Source organism: Diadema setosum, chromosome 7 (assembly GCF_964275005.1).
Source record: "Diadema setosum chromosome 7, eeDiaSeto1, whole genome shotgun sequence".
NCBI lineage: Eukaryota > Metazoa > Echinodermata > Echinoidea > Diadematoida > Diadematidae > Diadema > Diadema setosum.
Window position 1 is genome coordinate 10,007,162 of NC_092691.1, and position 26,108 is coordinate 10,033,269.

The following is a 26,108-nucleotide window of genomic DNA, read 5'->3' on the forward strand; positions in this document are numbered from 1 at the left end:
AATTATCAAGAATATGAGATTACACAATGATTACTTATATATGGCTTATTTTTTTATGTATGCCGTTTCAGCCAATATCACTTAGATGTATTCTATACAATATGCGGAGCACATTAATAGTTTAAAGACACAAAGTGTTCGGATATTAATGTAGCCCTTTAACAGGAAAGAATAAAAAAAAAAAAAACACCGTACGCAGTGATTAACAAAGGACCTTTGTTGTTATTGGTAACGAGAGGACCAGAATTGATTTTTTTTTTTTTTTTTTTTTTTTACGTTTGAGAGACGCATAATATCTTCAAAATATGACAAATCCCTACTCATACATTATACTACAATAGGCAGCTAGCTAGATACGTCTTTTCACACAAACAGACCCAAGCTTACAAACATTTTTTTTTTTTTTTGTACACAGACAATGACAAGTGCTAATATCTACCTATCTATATCATGACCAAAATAATATGGTAGATAGATAGGTAGGCCGATATATTGGCAGGTATATTGTAGATATATATGTCTGTGTACGTTTTTGTGAGCTTGGATCTGTTTGTGTAAAATGACCACACTGCAAAAAGTCCGGTGTTAAATATGAAACACCGAGCTGGTGTTAAATTTTCGGTGCTCATTTGGTGTTAGATCAACACCTCCGGGTGCCACTTAAAAATATAAAATTGTTTTTTGAGTAGTTTCTTAATTACTGTTTTTCTTGTTGATTTTGAACTTCAACAAGACGATCAAAAATTTTCCAATAAAGTACTTGATTTTTGAAAAAAAAAGGTGTGAACACATTTACACCACAGTAACACCAATTGGTGTGGTCTCCTATTGAAGCTGGGCGGGTGTTATATCATTAATATTAACACCAGCAATATCAAATCAACACCATGCGGTGTCATTGTTGAATTAACACCAGCGCAGTGTCAAAAATATCACCAGCTACAGTGTCAAATTAACACCATGAAGTGCCAGGTGAACACTTTTCAACACCATCACAATATATTTTCTACACCTGTGGTTGTGGTCCTCTATTGACACTTGATCGGTGTTAGATTTAACACCCGTGGCTTTTCTTCTAATCTTGATCCCAATCATGATATGACTAAGCGGAGAAACTGCTAAGTTCGCAGAATTCTAATGAAGAAAGTGTATTCAAAGAAGAAAGTGCCATTCCTCATCCTCTTACCTGATAGTGATGCAAATCGTAAATGCTCTATGTCACAATATATTCACATAATAACATGCAATGCACGACGCACAGACACACATACATACCATCATAATATTTACTTATACTTACTTGCTTATGTATGTCATTGTGTGTGTGTGTGTGTCTGTGTGTGTGTGTGTGTGTCTGTCTGTCTGTCTGTGTGTATGTGTCTGGGTGTGCATATACACTTCTCGATGTCAGAAAGAATTGAAGTGCAGCTTCACATCATAGTCAACTTGACTTTGATAAAAGAAATCAAGAAATCAGAAGAAGAATGATAGAAAAAAAACTCTCATCATGCAAAGTCGAACATAAAGAAGAGGGTCATGGAATTCGATAATTTCGCCTATTTTCGCCTGTCTAGCTGCAACAAATTTTATGGAATTAGTAAGTTTATAACTGTTCCAATAATATAAAAAGGAACAAATGAGATAGAACTCATGTTGCGCCTAATTCAGAATATCCGCTGAAACTATGGAATGATTATTAATGGATTAAGGCAACACACACACTTTTTCCACACGGAAAGCTACACTATCGTTTTATTTATTTTCTCTTCGTGTCTAAATGAAAACTCAGCGAGGTTATGTATAGATCAATTTGAAATTTGTTAGGTCATGATAAAATCCATTTATTTGCATATTGGTATACAAGTATGATTTTACTAACCATACCTCTGTTCCGTTAAATACATAAGAAGTATTTTTTTAATGATATTCTTTGTTATTTGAGTCCGATTTTAATGTAATCTATCACATTTTGTTTGCTTGATTTTACTTTATCAATCAACATAATAATCACTCAAAAGTCAATCATACCAATCGATATAATAAACACGGGTAAACGGGATCGGACACCCATGCACTTTAAGAGTGAAGAATTCCATCTCGAGATCTCTCAGAATTCTGAAATGAAATGAAATGATTATGAAACGAAACGAAATGAAATGAAATGAAATGAAATGAAATGAAATGAAATGAAATGAAATGAAGTTGAAATGAAATGAAATGGTTCCATAAAACAAAACAAAACAAACAAGCATAAAACAAATGTCCATAGAAGATAAATCCAGGGAAGGAAGTTTTGAAAGAATTAAAAACAAGCTGTGTCGCCAGTGGACTTCGTCTTGACTCAAATTAAGCACCTTGCATTCGTCTGGTTTTCATCCGTTACCATTGTTACTCTCCGATCAAAGTGACAGTCTTTGTCTCCTTGGTGAGGATAGCCCGGTCGTCCTCATTGCACCATAGATACAGAACTTTGAGCAAATACAGAAACGAGAAAATACGTGAATGATGTTGACATAAGATAGGACTGAAGGGTCGCCTCGCTCATCAGGAGGAGCTTTGATCTTATACAGCGAGTCTTAACACTTATAATAATCCCCCGCCATGACCCGGCACCCATTCTAAAAGAGCGATTCCACACCTCTTTGTGCAATTGAAGAGTTGTGAAGCGATGGTATCACCACCTTCTGAATGTGATTGTGAATGATACCACCTCTGTCCATGATAGACTGAAATTCCTCAACTTTACATCTTTTGATCTAATTTTGATAGTATTTTTACTATTTCTATTTACCTGATCTTAGTGTACTCATTACAGTCATCTTAAACATGGAGGCAGTTTTAGGTACAGCACATCTCTCCGCACCTATTTGAGATAATCAGATGATCTGCACCCACATTCATTAACCTGTTACGACGACAAAGCGATATCATCACTTAACTTGTAGAGCTTTCGTGTCATTTTTACCCGCGCAACACTCAATGTGGGTCGAATTCCATCAATGTCTTATGAGAAATATGCCTGTTCTATCAAAGAAAAAAAAAATGAATGAAATAATGCTGACATGTGCCGCTGAAGGAACTCGACCAGGCCGTCAGGTGGACAATGCTGACACTCTTTCCGAGAACTGCGACCAGCGTTACGCCCTCACGTGGCGATATGCAAAAGAGAGATGTTGGATACCTTGACCATGCAGCTGATGCCTTCCACTGAGACAACGCCGCATTTGGCGATCACAGGGCATAAGATCCGCCAATTTTATATCAGCAATGCATGTATAATGATCAGAGTCATTATTATCTTAAAGTCTAACGATTCATATTATATTTGGTTATGAATGCAAGAACAAGGATTGCAATAGAAAAAAAAAATCTGAAATATAAACATGATTTCAAAGATTATACTACGATAACGAAACGCCAGTCTTCAAAAAATATTAATCAAATCCAGTTGCTATTTCAAGTATGTTGACCTAGGAAATGAAAGACGCTTTGAATACGCACTTTTACCCTTCGTTGTCTTTGAGCTGTTCTCACACGCTGCAACTATTTCTTCAGTCTGGTTCGAATTACAGAGTATCTTGAAAAACTTCGGATTCAGTGGAATATGTTTCCAGGAGTCGGTCATCTCAACCGGAAAATCCTGATAAACATAATACATTGCATAATCATTTTTGCAAATAATCGGCAATAACTTTCAACTATTTTGTGAGTACATGTTCATACTATATGCATCTCACCTAACCTATCATTTATTTTTCTTTTCATTTCGTTTATTTCGTTCCAACAATTAATATAAGGATTATAACATTGAATACCATAATATCCCAAAAATATGATAAAACAAACAAGCACACTGTGAACAGGGATAATACGTTATAGATTTCATGACAAATACTAAAAAGTAGGTTGATGGAAATGGACGGGATTGCTAAAAAAAAAAAAAAAAAAAAAGGTTTTTAACTCGCAGTCCCCTCATAAAAATATCTAATTACAAAACTTACAAACCCTTGAGTTATGAAAAATTAAACACACAAATAAACCCCAATCAGCCTCAAAGATTTTGCTAGCTTCATTTTCCATCCGTATGAATATTTTTCCTTCAGCCGACCCCCTCCCCCCCTCGCGTTTTATAATAACAATTCAATAAAATCGATATCGTGCTATGACTCATGTCCTCTAGACAACAGAGGAAAGGGACAAGAAATGAAAAAACAAACAAAACAAAAGCAGTTCAAAGAGACACTGGACAAAGCATGTAAAGTTTCGTAGATCATTAATATCATTGATTAGAGATCATCATCCTTTTCATCATCATCATCGTCCTCGTCGTCGTCATGAATCATCTTATACTTTTAGAAGAAATTTCAACAACAACAAAAAAATAAAGCATGGTGATCTTGAAAGGTCAACGTTGGCTGGTTGACTTCGTCCTCTCTTACACATATTGATTCACCACAAATTCAAAACCCAGACTTTTCCTTTCTTTGAGTGGGAACCTGCATTTGTTTTTTCCACAGAATGTATAAATATGTTTGTATGAATTATGCCTCATTTTGTAAGGACTACAGACTCGAACATGTTATTCCTTGCTATATACCTGTGTATTATTCCATAGAATTAATGTCAAATTTACGTATTTTTTGTACATTCTGTTGAAAAAAAGTGAAAAAAAAAAACGTTTAAATTGAATTGAATTGATATCATTTGAAATATCTCCTACTTATAAAAGGAAACATACCACAACCTCCATCGGACCTCTTTCACTTCCGGCAAGGCATTTCTCGACATTGTTGTCGAAGTTGTGGATGCGAGATTCGTCCTCAAACTCATAGGAACAGCAGTTAAACGCGTTGCCGATACGCAAGCACCGGTTACCATGGCGACTCGCTAATGTAGAAGACTGCTTACGGGGAGTAGACGAGAACGCGACAACACACTGCTCGCCCCCTCGCTTCAAAGTAATTGGACTGTAATAATGCATTCGGAAATTAACTGCAACACAACCGTAGAAAGATATCTTAATGACTACATTACAAGAGAGAACAACAACAAAAGAGTGATATTTTTGCTTATATCTATATCTGAAATTATGTTCATCGTTCTGGCAAATCAAATTGATGAGTTTAGAAATTCTGAGCTGATGTCAAATAAAAAAACAAAAACAACAGTTAAACATAATTATGTAACATAAAATACTTGATCTTAGACACATAGAGGTGTATACGGGTAAATAAAATTAAGGTGTAAACATTGGTGATATAACATGGTATTCTATAGGTAAATGGAAATATATATGTTTACCAACGGGTAAATACAAGTGAGGTAAAGTAAGTAAGAGCAAGTAAGAACAAGAAAAAAAAAAACCAAGAAGACAGCAACATTTTGCCTACATCTACATGTAAAATTATGTTCATTGTTCTAGCAAATCAATTGATGATTCCAGCAATGTTGAAATGATGTCAAATTGAGAAAAAGAAAAGAAAACGCAAACAATAGAACAAACAACATTAATTACTTGATATCAGAACTGTATGATCACTGGTAAAGTTTATCATGGATAAATAAGATTAAGGTGTATAACATGGGTGATGTAATAAGGTTTTCTGTGGGTAAACGAAATAATGTTTACCAACAGGTAAATAATAGTGAGGTCTGGCAAGGGTTATAGCGTAATTTATCTGTTTTTTATCATAATGCGGGTTTTGCTTACTTATTCAATTGTACAAAGAAGCTCTCCAAAGGCGACCTGGAGTTTTGATTCCTGAAAATACATGGAGCATATAAATTACACAAGCAAATTATATAGTATAAATGAGATTTAAAAATAGGTATAAATGAGATCGGAAGACTACGAGCTCTTTATCCTGTTTTGTCTTTACGTACAGCATTTATTCGTGAACCTCGCCTCATCTTTATCGGACCAGCTGTAGAGGCCAAGATATTTTGGGCTTGTGTTCTGCTCAACTGAGATTTGCACCGAGACGGTTTTCTGGTAGTGGTACGTGGTCGCGTTAAGTGTCCCAGAGAGGAAGGAAAATTCCGCCCTGGACACGGTCACTTCCGAGAAGCTATCGCTGATGTGCCAGAGAAGAGCGCGTTTCTTAAGCACAGCTTGTCCACCTGCGATTGAAAAGTCGGTTAGGGGAAGAGAGACAGAGCAGAGATCTAACCTTGGGAATGATCAAGGGAAGATCGGTCCACTCCCAACCTTCATGCTGCTTGAGCAACTAGGAATTTGAATGGTCAGATCAATTTATATTTATGGCAGATAACAAGAAATTGATGTTCTCTTCATAAAGTGTTTTTATAACTCCTTTTCGGACAACGAATCATCCATTATTTTACTTACAGACTTAACTTTATGGTATTATGAGTGCTTGTTCGTCTTCCCCCTTTGATATGAACAGTATTGGTCACATCCTGATATCAAAGTAAAACTAGTCCATGAACATGGAAGCTTCGCACCCTTAAAGGAAATTGGAAATACAAAGTACGGTATCAGGCTACGATAAACGAATATCTATTGGTTTTTCAAATTCGAACTAAAAAACTAAGAAAAAGCACAAATAGCAAAAGGAATCGAGCAAACATAATTATTATGACTCCTTCAATTTAGTGTAACGAGTGCCATGCATAACGAGTAGCATTCAGTAATAAAATGTCATACATACACAATAATTATACTTATACAATCAGCATAAAATTCATGTTGGCAGAAACATGCTTATAATGGGATTCTGCTGATTCTCCTCAGAATGCGCCGTTGTACTGCCTTGCCCTTTAAAGTGCCCCGAAACTCGAGGTATTACAAAAGTTACACTGATCAGCTTTTGGTGATATTCTCTCAACAAAGTGTTACACACTTATGGCAATTTGTTGCAGACGCCATTAGCATAAGAATGCAGGGAAATGAGGGCCAACTATATTGGGAAAGTCACAGTTCCGCTATAGTTAAAAAAGAATTTTCTCTGACACGTCTCTTAAGATCAAGATTAATAAGAGTTACAAGGTGTGGATCACAGCAATCACCATGTGGAGCATTCCATTAGTCGGCCAGTACCTAGCTTTGATTGCGAATGACATTAACCAAGACATCCACCTAATAATTGAATAAAATTTAGGAAGTAGGAAAGAACGTCCCTCGTAAATAAAAAAAGTCACGAACCTCTCTCGCCAATCTTCAGTGCAACTTCGAGGCACACTTTCTCCCCGTGATCGTTCGGTCGCGTCACGTACTTAGGAGATTAGATGGGGAAAACAATGACCAAGACGTATGTCAGCCCTTTCTGTGTGAATGAGTCAATATAATATGCACAAATTTCACGCAAATACCTACGAACAGGGACACACAGAAGGTTTATTTTATACACTTTTATTATGGTCATGCCTCACACAATCATCGGTATCTATTGCTATTGTCATTATTACTATCATTTTTAACATTATTTTCATTTTTATCATTCTTCTTATTATTATCATTATCATTATCATTATCATAATCTTCATCATCATCATAAATACCGTCCGTCGTTAAGACAAGTCAGCCGTATTAGAAGATTATCTGGATCTGTTGCTCCTTTTTTATCTTGTCGCGCTTTGCGAGAGCCTGTTTAGTACTTATAGTTGCAATTAAGTATGCATTTACAGATCATCAAAGATTATTCGGAACGAGACTCTTAATTGCATCTTTTAGAGCGACATGAAGCACCTTTTTTTTTTTCTTGATGTTTGATTATCACTAATTTCCTGACAATTTCGTCTCGATAGATGCAAAGATTGATAAATGTCAATCAGACAAAGTCAATACATTTTAAAGGCAAGTCAAACGGGAGTATATTGTAGGTCCCAGCAAGCAATCCAAATACGGACATTTTTGTAGACTGTGGCTGTCGGTGAGTGTGGGCGATATTCACACGCACGTACACTAATGAGAAAATGGTATTATAGGAGAATGCCTTTTTGATATGATTTTGACACGACATAACAATAATAATAATAATAATTTTTATCGCATGATTCACACAAGTGATAAGGACAGCCGCTAAGTATGATCAATAAGCACGATAAGAGTCATCATCAACAAGATTCTTCTTTTTCATTTATTCATTTATTACGTGTTACACTCAAATTACATTTGTTATTGTAACATATCATATGAAATATAAGATTAATGAATAGTATCAAGTACTTAAAAATTCAGTGTATACATCAGACTGAACTTTAAATAATACTTCATGACACATAAGGATTTAAATCAGTCTAAGAGTATATTATGTTCATATTGGAAAAATAAGGATAATGTGCGGGGTAACATACAGACGTATCCGGGCAATTACCCCCAGAGGGCAATTACCCCCCGGCTAAATACTGGTTAGTGGTAGGTTAGAGTTAAGATTAGGGTTAGGGTTATGTTTAGTGTTAGGAGTTTGGGTTATGGTTAGGATTAGTTTCAGGATTAGGATTAGGATTAGGGACAGGGGAAGGGTCCGGGCTAATTGCCCAGGGGGTAATTGCCCTAGACCCCATACAGAAAAGCCGATGGTATAGTTCCGAGGGAAGAAGTCCACACACACATACACACACACACACACACACACACACACACACATACACACATTGATACGATTCATGATATAATAGTTCATGGCAATACAGATGAATCCCATGCAGAGTAAACTAATTAGGATTCCCCCCACATCACCAAAGCATCTCTTTGATCGACCAAAGCAAATTTACATACCAGGAGCATTAAAGTGCCACACCTCTGAAAGTATTCACATAATGCACGATGGGGAAAAGCTTCGCACGACGAAATCCATGGAATTGACAGCGACAATGACGTCGTTGTCTCTGTTGTATTAAAAGTGTTTGGAAATGGATATCTGATGTGGGCAAAGAACGTTCTGAGAGGACAAACGAAATTACTCTTCTCTCTCGCGTTGACCGAGTCAAGTGTCACATAAAGGAAAACATGGCTGTTAATTATCGGCCGAATTGTATCATCTTACATTCTCATGACATCGCTACATACAAGACACTCAAACATAATTATCCACCACTTAAGAGAATGGTGTCGCTGTCCAACCGAGATAAAGTAGATATAGATATAGAATGATTAATAGTGTCGATTTCAATACTGGCACGTGTTTGATAAACTTACTTGGAATACTTAACGCTTCCACATTGGAGAGACTTTTCATCACACCCAAGTTCCTGTATCCGTCAGGACACTTATACAAGGAGCATTAATGGATAGTTTTAATTTCTTCAGCTAAACCTAACTAACTAACCTACTAACTTTATTCAAACAATAACAAGATTGGGAAGAATCATAATTTTTAAAGGGTAAAGCAAAAGCAAAATTTTCATTTTATTTTATTTCATTTCCATTTCCATTTATAGCAAAAATGCAGTTACAGTAAAACCATGGAGCTACACAACACATTGTAGCTGCGTGGTAAAACATTAAAACGTAAAACATCACAACATTGCAGTATAAAAGGAAAACACTGAACGGAATGACTGTGTAGAAACAAAATTATTGAAAATGGAAAGGGCTTCTGGAAAGCAGGGCTTTATTGTAGTCTACATTATTATGAACAATAACTAATTACTAACCGAACAAAACCAAGGTAGATTGCCTACAAAAGCATGTACAACTTTCATCCCTCTGAATAATATCTTTATTTCAAAGAGACTCTTCTTCAGAATTTAGGATATGATTCTTCTCACCTGAGACCTGCCTGTCTTGCCAGGCCGCTACCAGTGAGGCCAACCAGAGTCTGCCCGGCCTCTGACGTGCGAAGCGACGCTCCAAGGTGAGCCAGGAGATTTCGGTGATTCTTGCGACACTGGACGAACAGATGAGAAGTTCCAGATGTTGAACATGGTGAAGGTTCAATATGTTGATACGACGCCATGGTAACTGAGTTTAACTCTGCTCATTGCCACACTTTTATGATTTACCAATTACAGTCCTCTATAGCTTTTTAACTTCTTGCAGAGTCTATTCTACCCGTCTACTAAACAGTAACTCTTTGAAAGCAATTATATACCGAAAGGTCAAAATGAAAAGTCCAACCTTCTTGGTGCAGACTTCCTGTTGTTCGTAAACTGTCCGAGGTATACCGGTCAATTTTACAACCATAGCTCTTTCACTGCTAGTTTAGCAGCACCTTAATGACACAATTTTGACTGTGGTTAAACGGTGTGTACAGTTCTGGTCGAGGTGAAGATTTAGCTTTTAACATTTTGTGAGACATTCAGAAACCACTCTTTGAGATGTCAAAGAGCATGCAGTTCTAAGGGGTATCAAAGTTTATTCGATGAAAATCGGTTTTGAAATGGCGGAGATATCCAAAAACAAGGTGAAACAAAGAGATACTAATAAAGTTGGGGCATGTCGCCTTTTATTATTAGCACTTTTTTGGATATCTCGGCCATATGAAAACCAATTTTCATCAAATAAACGTTGAATCCTTCTTAAAATTACATGCTCTTTCATATTTCATAAGAGGCTTTTCATTATCTCACTCAGGAATGTTCGAAACATGAATCCCTACCTCAACCAGTACTGTTATCACTTGTGCTGTTCAGGGTCTATAGCGCTACGGAAGGAGAGAGACGTCTTCAAAGCAGGCGTTCGGCGAACTTCGAACTACATGTACATAAACAATGAATGTCATCACATAAATACTCTGTTAATAAATTACATATACAATATGTTTTCATATATATATACATATATATATATATATGTATATATATATATATATATATATATATATTTATACATATATATTATTACACTTTATGTTTATACGTTTATGGCTGTCCGTCTGTTCACTGGCTGTCCGTCTGTTCAAGCACGGCTTATAACGGCGGCCCTCTGCATCATATGTATATATTATATATTGTACTGTGAATTAAGTCATTATTGGCCATATAAACATTTTGTATGTTATTCAACGTTTCATTTGTCTTTACATACAAAATATGACTTACTATGTAATATGTCAATAATTTTCAGAATTGTATTTGTGTAATTGAACCTGCCTTTGTTATTTTTGTTATTCTGAAAGAAAATATGAAATGCAGAAAAAAAATAAAATCTTTTCAAAGTTTATATAATATAAGCACGTTTATATAATCTACATGGCTTTATAAACACTGTATAGATAAAGGCATGCACAGTACATGCACACTATTTCAACTGGCCGTGCTACCTCAGCAGTGACTGAAGGAGAAAAATAATATTTATTCGGAAAGAAGAGTTATTCGATATTTATACTGTTAACTGAGATTTATAATAATATTCGACCTACACCACACTGAGTGCACTGTGATCACTTATAAGAAAAAAAAAGAGGAAGTGCTGCTTTGAAATATTTCTCATCATCCGCTTCCTGCAGAATTTTCGTGCTCTGAAGAAATGGACATTGCCATAGTATCACACAAATACTCCGGAGGTGCTGTCAAACCAATGATTACATAATTGTCTCGCCTAGCTTATAGAAGTTGACCTGCAAACCACTTCCGACAAAAATGAATGTGTTTTTCTGCTCTTTCCACAATTTCCAATAGGTCAAATTCGTTAAACAATACCAACCTCTCAAAAAACAACTACAACAAAACACAATGCTTCCTCAATACGAAATAATCAACGAGGCCCTTTCTTACTTTCTTGCTATCTATACTCTTGCACATGTAAACTGAAAAGCAAACTAACAAAATACAAAATGACCACAAAGAGCTCACAAACAGCTGAAGCCAATATGAAAACAACCATTCAAACTGATATAATTTTATTGACCAGGGGCTCCATTTTCGTTAAAGATGACAGAAACAGAATCATATACTTTGAGCAGTCAAGATCCATTGTCTCTCTCTCTCTCTCTCTCTCTCTCTCTCTCTCTCTCTCTATATATATATATATATATATATATATATATATATATATATATATATATATATATATAACTCTCTCAAACTACCAATGGTTTCCAGTCATAATAAGCCAGTTCACAGGTATCATTAGTTTCAAATGGCCTCTCCAACCAAAGACTTTGCAAAACATGGAATAGTCTTCAAGAAGAGCAGTTGATTTAGACAGCCATGCAGGAAGTGGTAATTTACCTGTCAGTGCTGCGTGAATGGCTTTTGTTAACGTTGCTGAAAAGCATGCAAATACACCTGTAAATACCAATCTGCACCTGGTTCATTTATAACGCAGTTGTCATGAAGCCCTATCTAGGTTTTGAATACCTCAGTAGCAAATCCATTTCAAGAGGTCTGCAATGACCTCTGTCTGCACATGCTCAGATTGGTGCTGTGAACTGGCTTATTGCTCGCACCCATTGCGGAGATTATAGATGAACTGATGACGTAATTGCATCCCATGGCTCAATCATTTATCAACCCAGATGTTAGCTGCTTTATTGAGCTGAAAACGAAAGAACAATGAAGAATGACACCTGTCTGTGCCTGTCGTTCCCGAAAATCATTCTGAAAATTAGAAAAAATTAACATTAATTACCATTTCAAAGGGGACATAATATCATATAGCTGTAGTTGCTAATTCTTCTCAAAATTATCGAGAAGCTGTGTGTGTGTGTGTGTGTGTGTGTGTGTGTGTGAGGAATATTCTATACACTGAAAACCTAGAACACAAATCTTATCTCGACAAATCATCGGACTCATGAAACCATTACGTTTCCACCTTCACACTCCATTTAGTGATGGAGGTTTACAGTCCATTTCTTTCCTCCTTTGGGTTACCCGCCTCCTTTAATGACTGTATGAAGAGTATTCATGGATCATAATTATATGCTCAGAATGCTATTGTAACAACTAAAGACTCAACGTCAACATGAAACAGTCTACGAATACCTAAATGACAGAAAAGCTATAACAAAAAATAGAAAATAAATCGAACAGACATTTGTTTTTTTGAAAGTCCTACCACTCACCTTAACTTCTATTCAATTAGATTTTGTTTTTTCTGCCTCCGCCACGAAGTGTCGCCGGAGGCATTATATTTCTGGTTGTCCGTTCGTTCGTTCTCTTCGACTTAATCGATAATCTCCTTCTGCGTATATCATGTAGGGCCTATATGGAAGAATAACACAACAAATTACAGGGTTTGCGAATGTATTTTTTTTGAGATTTTTATTTTCTTCGACATTGCCGAGTATTCAACATATGCGCCGTCGACGTACGTTATTGATGTCGCTATAAGGCTGCTGTTGCTGATGCACTCGCGCAGAAAATCGATGTTTTTGGTCATCTATGTGGACTTTCGTTGAGGTCGCTCTGAAATAAACATGGCCCACTAATGGTGTCATCAGCAAAAGCACTCTCGCGATAGATGCATCGCTATTACCAGACTGGTATACTGTCCCACTGGAGGAATTATTCACCGCTACAGGAACACATAATGAAACCATACACAATGTCATGTATATGTTTGTATATATTATACATGTATGAGCAAAATGAAAGAAAAATACCCAAAGTGCTTGACCGGGGGAGGGGGCTTTATATAAGATTTTCAGAGAATTCTTTTCAGTTACTGGTATGCAGACATGGCAACATTGGCGTATATCTAGGGAAAACGGCGCCCGGGGCAAGCGCGAAAATTGCGCCCCTAATTTCTGAAAAAGTGTTCAACCACAACCCCATGCCGGTAGGGACTTAAAAAAGTCCACACGATATGCTTTTTCAAGCACTTAAAGGGGTCTTTCGAGGGTGATTTAAATGTAATAAATTTTGATAAATTTTGGCGAGCGAGCCGAAAAATTTTTGTATTTCAGCTTACAAAACATGGAATTCTTGTCACTTTTTGCTTATTAAATCTTACAATTCTAATCAAGATATAGTGACGGCCTTATAGATAACGATTTATACCAACAAACAGAGGACTCTAAAAATACTCTAAATTAGTACGAGCGAGTGAGCCGAAATTTGTATATTTCCGCGTCATTATTACGTTTTGTTCTTATCTTGTTTGATTTGTTTGTTGTTCTTTTTCGCCCCCCCCCCCCCCCGTATGTTCGAAACCGTTGGCGCCCTCTTTTGATCCAATCGGCGATCGCTTCAGAACGAAAGAAATTGCAAAATCGCTGCTCCGTGTAACACGTTTGCCTGCTAGATATAAAATGACATGTGTGAACACAATAGACATTGTCATTTTGTCCGCGTCATCATCGCGTTTTGTTCTTATCTTTTTTTTTTCTTTTGATGAATTTCGGCGAGCGAGCGCAGCCAGCGAGCCGAAAATGTTTATATTTGAGCTTACAAATCATGGAATTCTTGTGTGAACACAATAAACATTGTCATTTTGTCCGCGTCATCATCATGTTTTGTTTATATCTTGTTTGATTTGGTTTTCTCCCCCCTCCCCCCCCCCCCCCCACCATTCTCCCTCCCCCCGTCCGGGCGAGTTTTGTTTTTGTTTTTGTTTTTCTTCTTCGTCCCCCCCCCCGTTTTTTTTTTTTTTTTTCGTTTTTGGCGCCTCCAAGGAGTGGCACGTGCCCCCCTTGCGCCCCCCCCCCCCGCCTATACGCCACTGCATGGCAATATTCTCACGTCAGTTATCAGATTTCTTTCAGGATAAATGAGTGAATTCTGTTCTGTCCTTATAAAATGAATAGACTGATTGCCCATTTACTTCATGGTTTAATCGGTATGTGAGTTCCATAGTCAGTATATTGTTTTTACCAATAAAATGAAATAAATGCGTGAGAGAAATAATGTTTAGTATATGCTTTCCTCTTCAAAATTGCTGGATAAGGCCTCTATAAATCATCATCCAATTTTAGTTTCACTTGAAATATCAATTCGCCTGAAATCTTGTTCAAGGGAAAAGAAAGTGCATGTACTTGTACAGCTGTGTAAAAACATTTTGTGAAGAAGTTGGTTCATTGATAGGGCCTACATCTTTGGGGCCACAATGGACCAGCAAATGTTTCATTTCAAAGCAGTGTGTAAGTTGATATGGTTACAGTGTATAGTAGAGAGTAACTGTACAGTATATCAACGAATGAGAATTAAAGATACGTAACCCTGTCAAGATTACAACATATATGGCAACACAATCGAAGTTTATTATTGATTATGCGAAATGGCACATTGTCCGGGCTCACCAGTGTAAGAATAAAAGAGCATTTTCCTTCTCAAATCCGAAAATGAAACAAGTTCGTAAATCGCACTGTTTGTTAGCGTACACATCTCTTTTCATCTTCGAATTAACGAACCCTATTTCATTTTTAGATAAACGAAGGCCTTCGGAACAATGAACTTTGGGAATAACGAGAATCTTATATTTCATTTTCGGATTAATGAACCTTTCGAAAAACTGAACATCACTCCAAAGTACACACACCAAAGTCCCTTTAAATCACTTCAGTAAGAAGTGGTAAACAGCATAGCTTTTTATTAGGTCCTATAACAGAAGCACGCCCTACAAGTTTGAATGCATTACTACTAAACTGGTCCCTTTTGTACTTTACAGGACTGGCATCTGTCAGAGACTTATATAGATACTGGCCTTCAAGTTCAGCAGGGCAAGTTCAATTGATGTCTGCCACGCCCTGACACAAAATTTGTTTATACTCCCGGAAGGGGGGATTAATGGGTGTTGAAACGGGCAAGAAAAAAAACCGAAAAACGTACAATCGTTTAGGGAGCCACTACACGTGTACATGAACGTGGGTACAATAACTCGTAATACACCGCAGTGCCACTTGATATCATTGTATAGTGGACTATCGCATTGGGTTCAAATAATATGGATGAGCGGATTCAGACCGGTGCAAAGTAGAGGACATCCTTTGTCCATTCGAAAAAAAGGAGATTCACGCACAAAAAGAAGGAATGACAAAAATACAACCCAGTCTAAAAACAACAACACAACACACAACACCGAAGAGCAGAATTTCTTTTTGTTCTATTCAAAATGAAGCGAAGAGAAAGACCAAAATAATCTCATGAACATGGTCACAACCATTTTGTTATTATCAAGCCTAACAAAACGAATCAACTCCTGACTATGCCCACACTGTAGATACAGTTATATATCCAACTTACTCCTAAAAAAAAACCAAACACACCAAACGGAATGAAGAGGCATGGACAACAAGAAGTGTAAGCTTCCAGTTTATTGATCTGAATCACCGTCAATTTAAGTTACATGTGTGACCAATCCAGTTTCTTGCCTTCATTTATCATTCAACTTGCGATGACAACGGAAGTTTCATATTTCACGCGACACCCTCAGTCATGTCAGTGTGGTGGCTCGTATTGACAATTTACAAGGTCTGCATTTGTGGCGTGTGTGTAGAATTAAATGTCTGTCCAAAATGAGTTACCTAGTTTGAAGAAAAAAAAAACTCAATTTAAAAAAAAACAAAACTCAGGTAATAAAGCTCTAAAAAGAGCAACAGCTCCTTGGGAATCTGAACAAAGACACACAACCCTCCACTGATCACCATTTGAGTGATCTAAAGTGACCTGTAACACTATTTTCAAGCAAATGACATTGCATCTCTGTGAGCTTGAGACAATGTCAAGAAAGAAAAATAATAGAAGGACCGAAATAAGTTATTAAATACATCATATTATAACACATCAAAAATGTTTTTTTAATTATTATGTCTTCCGGTTTTAAACTTGGGTGATGTGATGAGTCGTTCAAATAAAATGAGATACTATTCCACAGAGAAGAGGCTGCGTGACGAAATAGGGTGCACGTCACGAGACTGACACCCACGAGTAATACAGCCCACTGGTAATAGAGCTCACGAGTCACACAGTCCATGAGGTATACAGCTCACGAGTCATACAGCCCATGCATGAGTTATACCGATCACGAGTCATACAGCCCGCGAGTTCGATACTAAGCTAACGGCCCACGAGACCGACGCATTAATCCCCGTGTTGTATCTGTCGAACTCGTGGGCTGTTTTTACCTAGTGTCGAACTCATGGGCTTTATTTGCCAATAGTGTCGAACTCATGGGCTTTATTTGCCAATAGTGTCGAACTCATGGGCTGTATGTTCATTTACACAGTGCTAAACTTGGGAGATTGTCTCATCACAGGTTACATTGTCTATACGGAAACATCCAAGGACAATTATTATTGTGTCTCGTCGGCATAACGCATCCTTTTATTACATTCCATTCAATTCAAATATATTCGTTTCAATCCTACAAAAGGTAATACAAAGTACATGTATATAGTATAAAGTATACATTCGACAAATTATGATTGTATCAACAACTTGTAAGATGTACAAATCATAAAGTTCTATACAAGATAATTATGTACAAGTGAATGTATTATAATGAGAGGAACAATGTATTCTTGACAAAGGAGTAAATGAAGCGATAAAAACAGTCATAGAGGCCTACTGAAAAAAAGAGACCTTGTAAGACGCGGACCACTGCATAAACAATGTGCAAATAACATATCATCCAAAAATCTTCCCTCTATGTACAACTGCAGCGAACAGTAGAACATTAATTTGGAAGCTGACACGTTATGATACGCGAGCCTATTGTAAACTGGACTTGTATTGAAGTTCAGAGGAAAAAGAAGCACTTGTAAAAAAATTAATGATATCGATGTTACGGTACAGACACGATTCACTGAGCCGTGTATACCAGGAAAATATGGTGACAATAACGACAACACATACATATACACAGTAAGTTTGTCACCCGAAAAAGCCCCCAAACCAACAACAAAAGCATTACACTATAGCTACCTAATCACATCACCTATATGGGAGATGATTACATGGTGAACAACATCGAGCCGGCCACCAAATTTGGGGCGACACAGATATTTGTCACATGAACTGATGATTCTGACCCATCTATGACCACCTTTCTGCTTCTATAAACGTTCTAGCTGTATGTAAGGCCTCTAACATTAAACCTAAGTTTCAACTTCTGCAACAAGGGTTGTCTGATAGTGTCAAACACCGAAGAAAAACCGATCAGTGCTGGTATGGTTTCATCTTAGTCGAAGGAGGACTGAAAGTCCTTATTCAAACTTATATCATCATACAATCATATCATTATCTGACAAAGGTTGTATCTGAAGTACAGCTGATCTTTCGATAGTCGCTCTAAGAAAAGAACTATTAGCAACTGGTCGCTAATTCTTTAACTCCTCTGGATCTAGCTTTGAACCTGTAAGAGGAGGGAACACTGTGGCATTCTCAATGCTCTCCTTAAAAGTAACTTCATTAAGTCAGTTGTTTCTGATTCTTGTCATAATCAGGAACAAGAATACACTTGTTCGCAAGAAACTATGGGTATGATGCTGGATCTACACTGATCTAAATTACAAATTGTAGAAGTTAACTTCTTGATAATAGTAGGGCCTATAAGCTTCATGAATATGTTTATCTACCTTAATTTTCCTGAATTTAAAGAAATACACATCACTACATGGCAGTCCAGAAATTGACGACATACAATAAATAGAAGCAAAATCACTAGAAGTCTGTTTGACCTTTTATAGTTACAAGGGCATTCCGAATACGTTTCGACAGTGATACACGATCAGACTCAGATGAAGACAGAGTCAAGGAGGGTGTATTTCTTAAACTATACATAATACGGTCCTGTCAGTATATGTATTGTTTCTTTTTTTTGGCAGTAATCAATGCCTTACGATGACACGAAGCCTCCTTTAACATTATGACATTGAACCTCTATATAAGCTTATCGAACCCCAGTTCCTTTTTCATCTTATGATTTAATTTCGTTTATCTATTTTCATTTTCAACAAAGAATTATTGTACAAAACATATCATGCAATAACAACACAATATACATGTTCTATAAAATGTATCGAAATATATCAGAAACAATAAATTGCGAAGAATAGATGCATGATATTCACTAAATAATATTGAAAGTGAGATCAAAACCATTCAACGGCGTGTTACAAATAAACTGGATTGGAAGCTAAAAATCAGAGAATGCAATATAGTATACATTTTCCCAAACTCACAATTAAATGGTATGGAAAATGTTACCGTGTACAAGTAAGGTCGCCTTCTTGCAGCTACTAATGGGAAGGGGTGAGGCGGTGTCACGAATTGAGTATTAAATGGATCAGTTGGATCTGGGAAAGGAAATTGCAGATGAAAAATAACAACAGAACTCAAAATTCGGACACAGAACATCACCATGTGAACACTCTCTGAAAACCAAACCACAGTGTGAAATCATCTCAACACTGTAAAATTCAAGCGTTTCACATATTCGACTATGTGACCACACTGTGAACACACTGAGAGACACTGTGTTCTTTCCAGGAGGGACCTTCCTGTTTAGTATCCAAATTAGTGCAAAATTTAGTACAATTATTGATCAGAGTAGTCAACATCAACATCACGTGACCATTACAAAGATCCCCAGCCAAAGTTTAAAGTGAGATCAAAACCATTCAACGGCGTGTTACAAATAAACTATTATTATTCGCATTTAACTTTTCACTAAACTGATTCAAATGCCTTCATTCATCAAAACTAACTCTAGCACTAGGGAAATACTAAAATCCGTGGTGATTCCAGTATTTTGTTTGATTGGATAGATGTATCCTAAAGACGAATGGAACTTGGAAGGAGCTTTCAGTCATTGATGAAACGTTACATAGATTTTAAATGATTAGGCTTTTAGTCATCCCTGTTATGAGCATGTGTAGGTTCATTCTAAATTTAGCATTTTTTATTTTTGATACAATTTACAAAGCGTCATCTTCTTGGAAATGGGGGGGGGGGGGACGTGAGCTGAATATATTTGAGTTTGGATTCATGTCATTCATGGACACGATTTTTTTTAAGAGATCCTCTTCAGTTACGCTATTATTGTATTGGACCGAACTTGTCATTTTTGTATCATTTTTGCTAGAGATAAGTCGGAGGTTATAGTCTTAGAATTATGGTCCGTCTTTTTACTTCTCCTCTTGTCTATCACGTGCATGATAGTGTAGACGTACGGATTTACCGCTGAATTAAGTGGCAGCAAAAACACCACGATTGTGGCGTAGAGTATTCGAGGCATGCTCCAGGCAATGGCGAGCACCACCAAAAACATCACGAGGACGGGAAACCAAGCGAAAAAGTCGGTACCGACAATGACAGCCATTTTGCCCGCCAGTTGGATCTCCCCCGATCGATCCTGCGAGCGTTGAGAGCGATTGGCCGATCGTTTGATCGAGATGAATATTGTGACGTAGCAGCCGAAGATTACACAGAGGCACACGAAGTTGAGTCCCAAGTAGATGGCTGTTCCCAGGATCCAGACAGGTCCCTCGATCTCCAGTTCGGTCCCGGGAGGGGAATATATATAGAGAGCGATGGGGAGACCGACGCACACGTCAGAATTTCCGTAGAATCCTCGGAAAGTCATCGGAAACATGAATGGGATACAGCAGATCAACGTGGCTGCACACCAGAGGGCAAGAATTGCGATAATAGCTGATCGAATGCCTAGGTGGCGGTTGCGATCGAAAGGAAACTTGATGGCCAGCAGGCGATCGATGCTGATTAACGTCAGCATCAATACCGATATCTCACTCGATAGAGTAGCGATGAATCCCACTATCGAACACAAAGTGCTTCCTAACCATGAGTCGACAAATTGATAATATTGACCTCGGAATCGCAGATCAGCTCCAGCGATGAAGAGAAGAAAGATGCCATTCAATATGTCAGCGGCAGCCAGGCTGAGAATGATGATGGCATCCACGCGAGCGAGACGAGTGTTGAGAGACCGATACTGTCGGCACCGGAAGATGATCACGAATGCATTTCCGACGAACGAGAACACGCCGACCAGCCATACGAGAATCTCGAGGGCTTGGCTGCTGAGCAGACGTTCGCACGACGAGAAGGCGGTCAGCGTTGTGACGTCACACGTGAGGTTTGATCCTTCGCTGCAACATTGCTGCCACTCTAAAAGACTGACAAAGATAACAGTGAAATATTTCGTTAGAGACGGAGGCAAAGCAACATATTTTCCAAAGTGAACAATTATTTAATCAATTTCAAGCAGGTTAGGAGTTCGTTTAACATCACATCCTTAGGGGACAATGATCATTCGTTCACGTGACCACGACTAATCTCTTGACGCATTTCTCTTGTCACACAAAAAATATGACTCTTTTCACATTTGCACAGAGGAAATCCTCTGTGAATCTCGTGAAAACGATTTTTTTTTTGGTGTGTGTGATTGTAGACATTAACATATTGATAGCCCAAACGTGATTCATTAGTAATGTTCTGAACTTAACCATTCGCTCAGATCATTATATGAATGTCTTATCTCAGTCGAAACTATGCACGTTTAATTTCAGCTTTACATGTAGATGAAAATGGACAACCAGCAGTACACAGCAAGATCCTCATCAGTATCGAACAAAAGTAATATCAAGATAGCTAGGGATATCATGCGAAACTATAACACTTCTTATTTCTTGGTCCAATTTTTATGACACTTTCATCGTTCTATTTGTGAGACCTCTGTCTTTAACCAATGCCAACCTGTCTACCGAGTTGATTCCCCCATAGTGTTACACTTTAAGAAAAAAAAAAGACATTCCATGGGTGCAACCAGCGGTATGCACCTATATAGAATCACCACATTCTTTATAAATCCTGTTATGACTTTATCCTTGTATCTTATGTTGAAATGACAAATAACTTATAATGATAGTAACAATTATCTCTGCACCTTTCAGACCAGTGAGCACCTTTACAATTTGTAAAGGTGCAAAGTTGCACCATTCTGGTCGGAAAGGCGCAAAATTGCACCCTGAAGTTGGACCCCGTGTGTCACACGTAATTATTGTGCAAAGTTGAAACTATATAGAATTATGTTACTTAGAGAGTATTAAAGCGTAAGATATTTCCATGAGGTTGAGCCAGACCGACAGCAACTCTCAACCCACGGCGTGTTGTATAATCCCCGGTATTATTATGATGTTCCTCCTTCGACTACATTTTTGATCATGTCTCTATATAGTCAGATGAGGATTTTTGCAGATTCACCGTTCAGAGGGGGAGGGGAAGGGGGGGGGGGGGGAGAGAAAGAGAGGGGGAGGGGGTGGAGCCATGAACGTGAGGGGCCGGTTTTGGGATGACGCTTCGGAACTTATGAGCCTGTCATCACACGAACAGCAATTTTCGTCGCTGGGCATCGCGTTGAATACAATCCGCTCTCTTGTATCAGTATAAAATGCATATTTTCCAAATGCAGGATCTCATTAAAGGATGCAGACAACAATTTCAGTAAAAATACCAAATATTGCATGCCTGCCCTCGACGGTACATTATCTATGATTCTATATATAGGTCTACATTGTAACAAAATGCTCGCCCAACAGCTATTAATGATCACGGAACCATCCTAACCCTTAAATGCTGGATATCGCAGAGATACGGTTATGAGCACGATTCTATAAATCTCATTTTCTCCTAATCCTCTTCTCTTTGCTCCAATTCCCATGTCAAATACGTGTTCCGTTCATGCGCTCTTATCATCAACTCTACCTAAGCTTTTTAGTCATACAATCTTTTATTTTTTTATATATTTTTTTTTTAACATTTTGGTGGCACTCAGCATTTCTGACCTGCACTGAACGGAACCAGACAATAATTAGCAGATGTGGCTGCTAGTAATGCTGTAACTTAAATGTGTTTGTTCAATCAATCGGAACCCGACTCTTCTGAATGAGATCAAATAATTAACATGAAATTTTGATAAACAACACACACACATACACACACACACACACACACACGCACACACAGAGATAGACAAAAACACACATTGTTTCTCTCCGTCTTTTTCCCTATTTCTGTTTTTCATCTCGTCTGTTGGCGGGGGCGAGAAGTATTATTATGACTTTCTTGCCGCGCGGTGATGATAGTTGAATTGAGGCGCCAAACTGCACACTTCAATGAAATCCCCAATACATGTTTACAATCCCATGGTCTATTTTATCATAGAAATTTCGCTCTTAATGTTGCTTTGGCATATATGCTGACAAATTTTATATACACGAACCAATTGAAATTGTGTGTGTGTGTGTGTGTGTGTGGTTGTGCATATATACGTACATAATATACATTGTATGTATAAATACATCTACACACACACACACACACACACACACACACATATATATATATATATATATATGTATATATATATATATATATACATATATATATATATATATATATATACACACATATATATAGTCGTATGACACATCATGTACTTATACATGACATCATGTGGAAAACGCCATCGAAATGAGAATGATTATCAGTGGTATATTAAAGGGGAAGGCTAGTAACTGATCAGTGGAAATCAGTGGAAATGCTTGGAGATGATTGTTCCAATCCTTATGGGATTCATTCAAGAGTTCATTGTATATCTATTGTTGTGTGAAAATGATTTGCTTCAGAATGGTCTCATATTCAAGTAATGTGCAGTTTAATGCTTCCAGGTTAGCGTCCCTGGTCAGTGACGGAGCATGATGCATGGACTATGGACTATGATGCATCAACGGTACGCCATCAAATATTAAATTTGTCTTGTTCTTTACTCACTACTCTTTCTATCTACACATTTTACATGTCAGACACGATCGATTTGAAGAAAAGTAATGTCAACAAATTCGGCTCTTGGGGCAGCATAAATTGTTTTCTCACGAATAACGCACTCACAAACCTATAGGTTCATCTATACTGCATCTTCATCTCCTTGCATCCAATGTCATTTATAATGACAGCAACAAGACAGTATTGTTCAAACACCTTGATTTTTTTTTTCATACGTCTGCCTCCTACAATGGCAGGCTTTCCTCGTTCTGGCTAAATCCTGTTTGTCGGGCAAATCGGGAGGTGATCTCAGTGGTAGCGAAATCGAACATAATGGACTTCTTCACATAGCTTCCCTTTTACGTATTGTCTCTCACATTATTTGTCCGACAGAGTCAAAGCATAAACTTGATTTGATGATTCAGGCGACACCGATATGTCGAGTAATGTTATTGATCAAAACTTTACTAAATAGTTGTTATGCTGACATATTATGTATGTATAGTGTAGGAACCTATGTACCTAGTATTCTCTGCAGAGTCATAAAATGATAACCTTCTACCGGATTATACAGAAGCAAAACTTGCACCCATCCGTTTCATTCCACACTTGCACTCTCATTATATTGGAATTCGCTGGTATAGTAATCGTTCAACAATGCAGGCAATTTTTTTTTCAAGGATACACCAATAGTATGTGTACATACGAATGAAACACGCTGATACATTGTACTTAATTTGCCACAATTGCGATCATCAACCTGCACATAACACACTCATACACATAAATTCAAACCTTCGGACAGTTACATAATGAAGCATTTTTACATATAATAAGTGAGAATGTCGTAATTACAAAAATCAATACGGTAGGCAATATCGAATATAAAACATGTACAATAGGGACATTACAAACTTTTAAACAAACAGAACGGAAAAAACATACAGTGGTGACTCACGTTTGCCTCCGCCATATCTCACTATTCGATCCCCCCCCCCCCCCACAAAACTAGAAGACATTTAAATAAGACAACCGTTTCAAATGATTGATAAAAACAAAAAAAAATGATTTCTAATTTGGAAATTTGATTGCACAACTCCCAAATATATCAAATATTTATGTATTTTTCAACCAAAATTTCATTCAAATGACCAGGGCACCGTTCCATGAACGTTGTGAGCCCTGACAAGTTGTCAGTCTCTGACAATCGCCATAATTAACAGTCAGTGACCAGAGCTCCTCGGCCAATCAAAACCAAGCTGAATTTTGCTGAAATTGTCAGAGACTGACAACATGTCAGCGCTGACTAAATTAATGAAACAACCCCCAGATCTTCTCAAAAAACAAATACTCGGGAACCTGAGCACTCTCACTCACCCCGACCCCTATACTCCGAGACCCCGTGACCCGCATCCTTCTACAAACAACCCCCAACTAACTAACACCAAATGTACATATAGCTGTCCCCAAATACGCATAAAACGAAGTTTTTGTATATATCTGCATGCGGAATTGCAGAGATGGGGGGGGGGGGGAATAATGAAATAATGAGCGTAATTCACAAAATAAGTATCGATACAGAAAAAGGAGGAGTAGAAAGAAAAAGGGAGAGAGGGGGGAAGGGAGATGCATTTACGTGTATAATACATTATACATACACAACCATAATGTACATCACACAACTGTACTTTCTATAACCCCTCACCCACCCTGTTCTATTGCATCATACGACAGAAGAAGACTTTCTTACCTTGGCGCTGTTGGCTCCTCAGGTGATTTTGTGGTAGCATTCGACGACATTATTGCGACCCTCCTAATCCGATGAAGACGGGTTTTAACGAATCACAAATAAACGTCCACTCGAAAGTACGTGTAAATGCACCTGCAATGGGTGCAATCAGGGCCACCTCCCTGGAGCAATCGATGGTTGAGTGATGATAGTCAGAGACAAAGTGGCCTTCCAGTAGAATTCAGAGTACGGGTACCACAACGAAGGAAAAAAAAAAAGAGCCAACAGTCACGCCCTTTGCAATGCAATAATTTTTCGCAGGATTTGTTTTTCTGTGATGACGAACTGGTCCTCGGTGCGGATTGGGCGTTCACTTTACTGTATCAGACACCCAGCGTGCCTCGCTGCCCTGTCAGCTCTCTGTGGGTCGTACAATCAGTCAAACATAAGCATGTATTTAATTCCTCTCCCTTCCCGAACCCCCCCCCCCCCTCTCTCTCTCCCTCTCCCTCTCCCTCTCTCTCTCTCTCTCTCTCCTAACGTACAGTGAACACACACACACACACACACACACATCACCGCAAATGTATCAGACAATGACTGTAAGATACCAAATCATCCAAAACGCAATATATAAGAGCTCATCCCCAATAAAGCCCCCTTTTAACGTCTGAATAGGAACAATGATATAATGCCACGGTGAAATCTCCGATAAAACCTAATCACCTACGCACTATTTTAGGTTTGTCTC

General features: G+C 37.8%; 1 protein-coding gene across 1 annotated transcript; it reads right to left on the reverse strand.

The window, feature by feature from the left end:
- Positions 1 to 4,286: 4,286 nt before the first annotated feature.
- Positions 4,287 to 25,428, reverse strand: LOC140230710 (uncharacterized). The gene is made up of 8 exons (XM_072310849.1): positions 25,379 to 25,428; positions 19,975 to 20,981; positions 19,051 to 19,139; positions 9,733 to 9,851; positions 9,161 to 9,213; positions 5,884 to 6,120; positions 4,739 to 4,992; positions 4,287 to 4,349 (listed from the first exon to the last, which is right to left on the reverse strand). The coding sequence occupies exons 1-8, from the start codon at positions 25,426 to 25,428 to the stop codon at positions 4,287 to 4,289; spliced, it is 1,872 nt and encodes a 623-aa protein (XP_072166950.1).
- Positions 25,429 to 26,108: the final 680 nt, after the last annotated feature.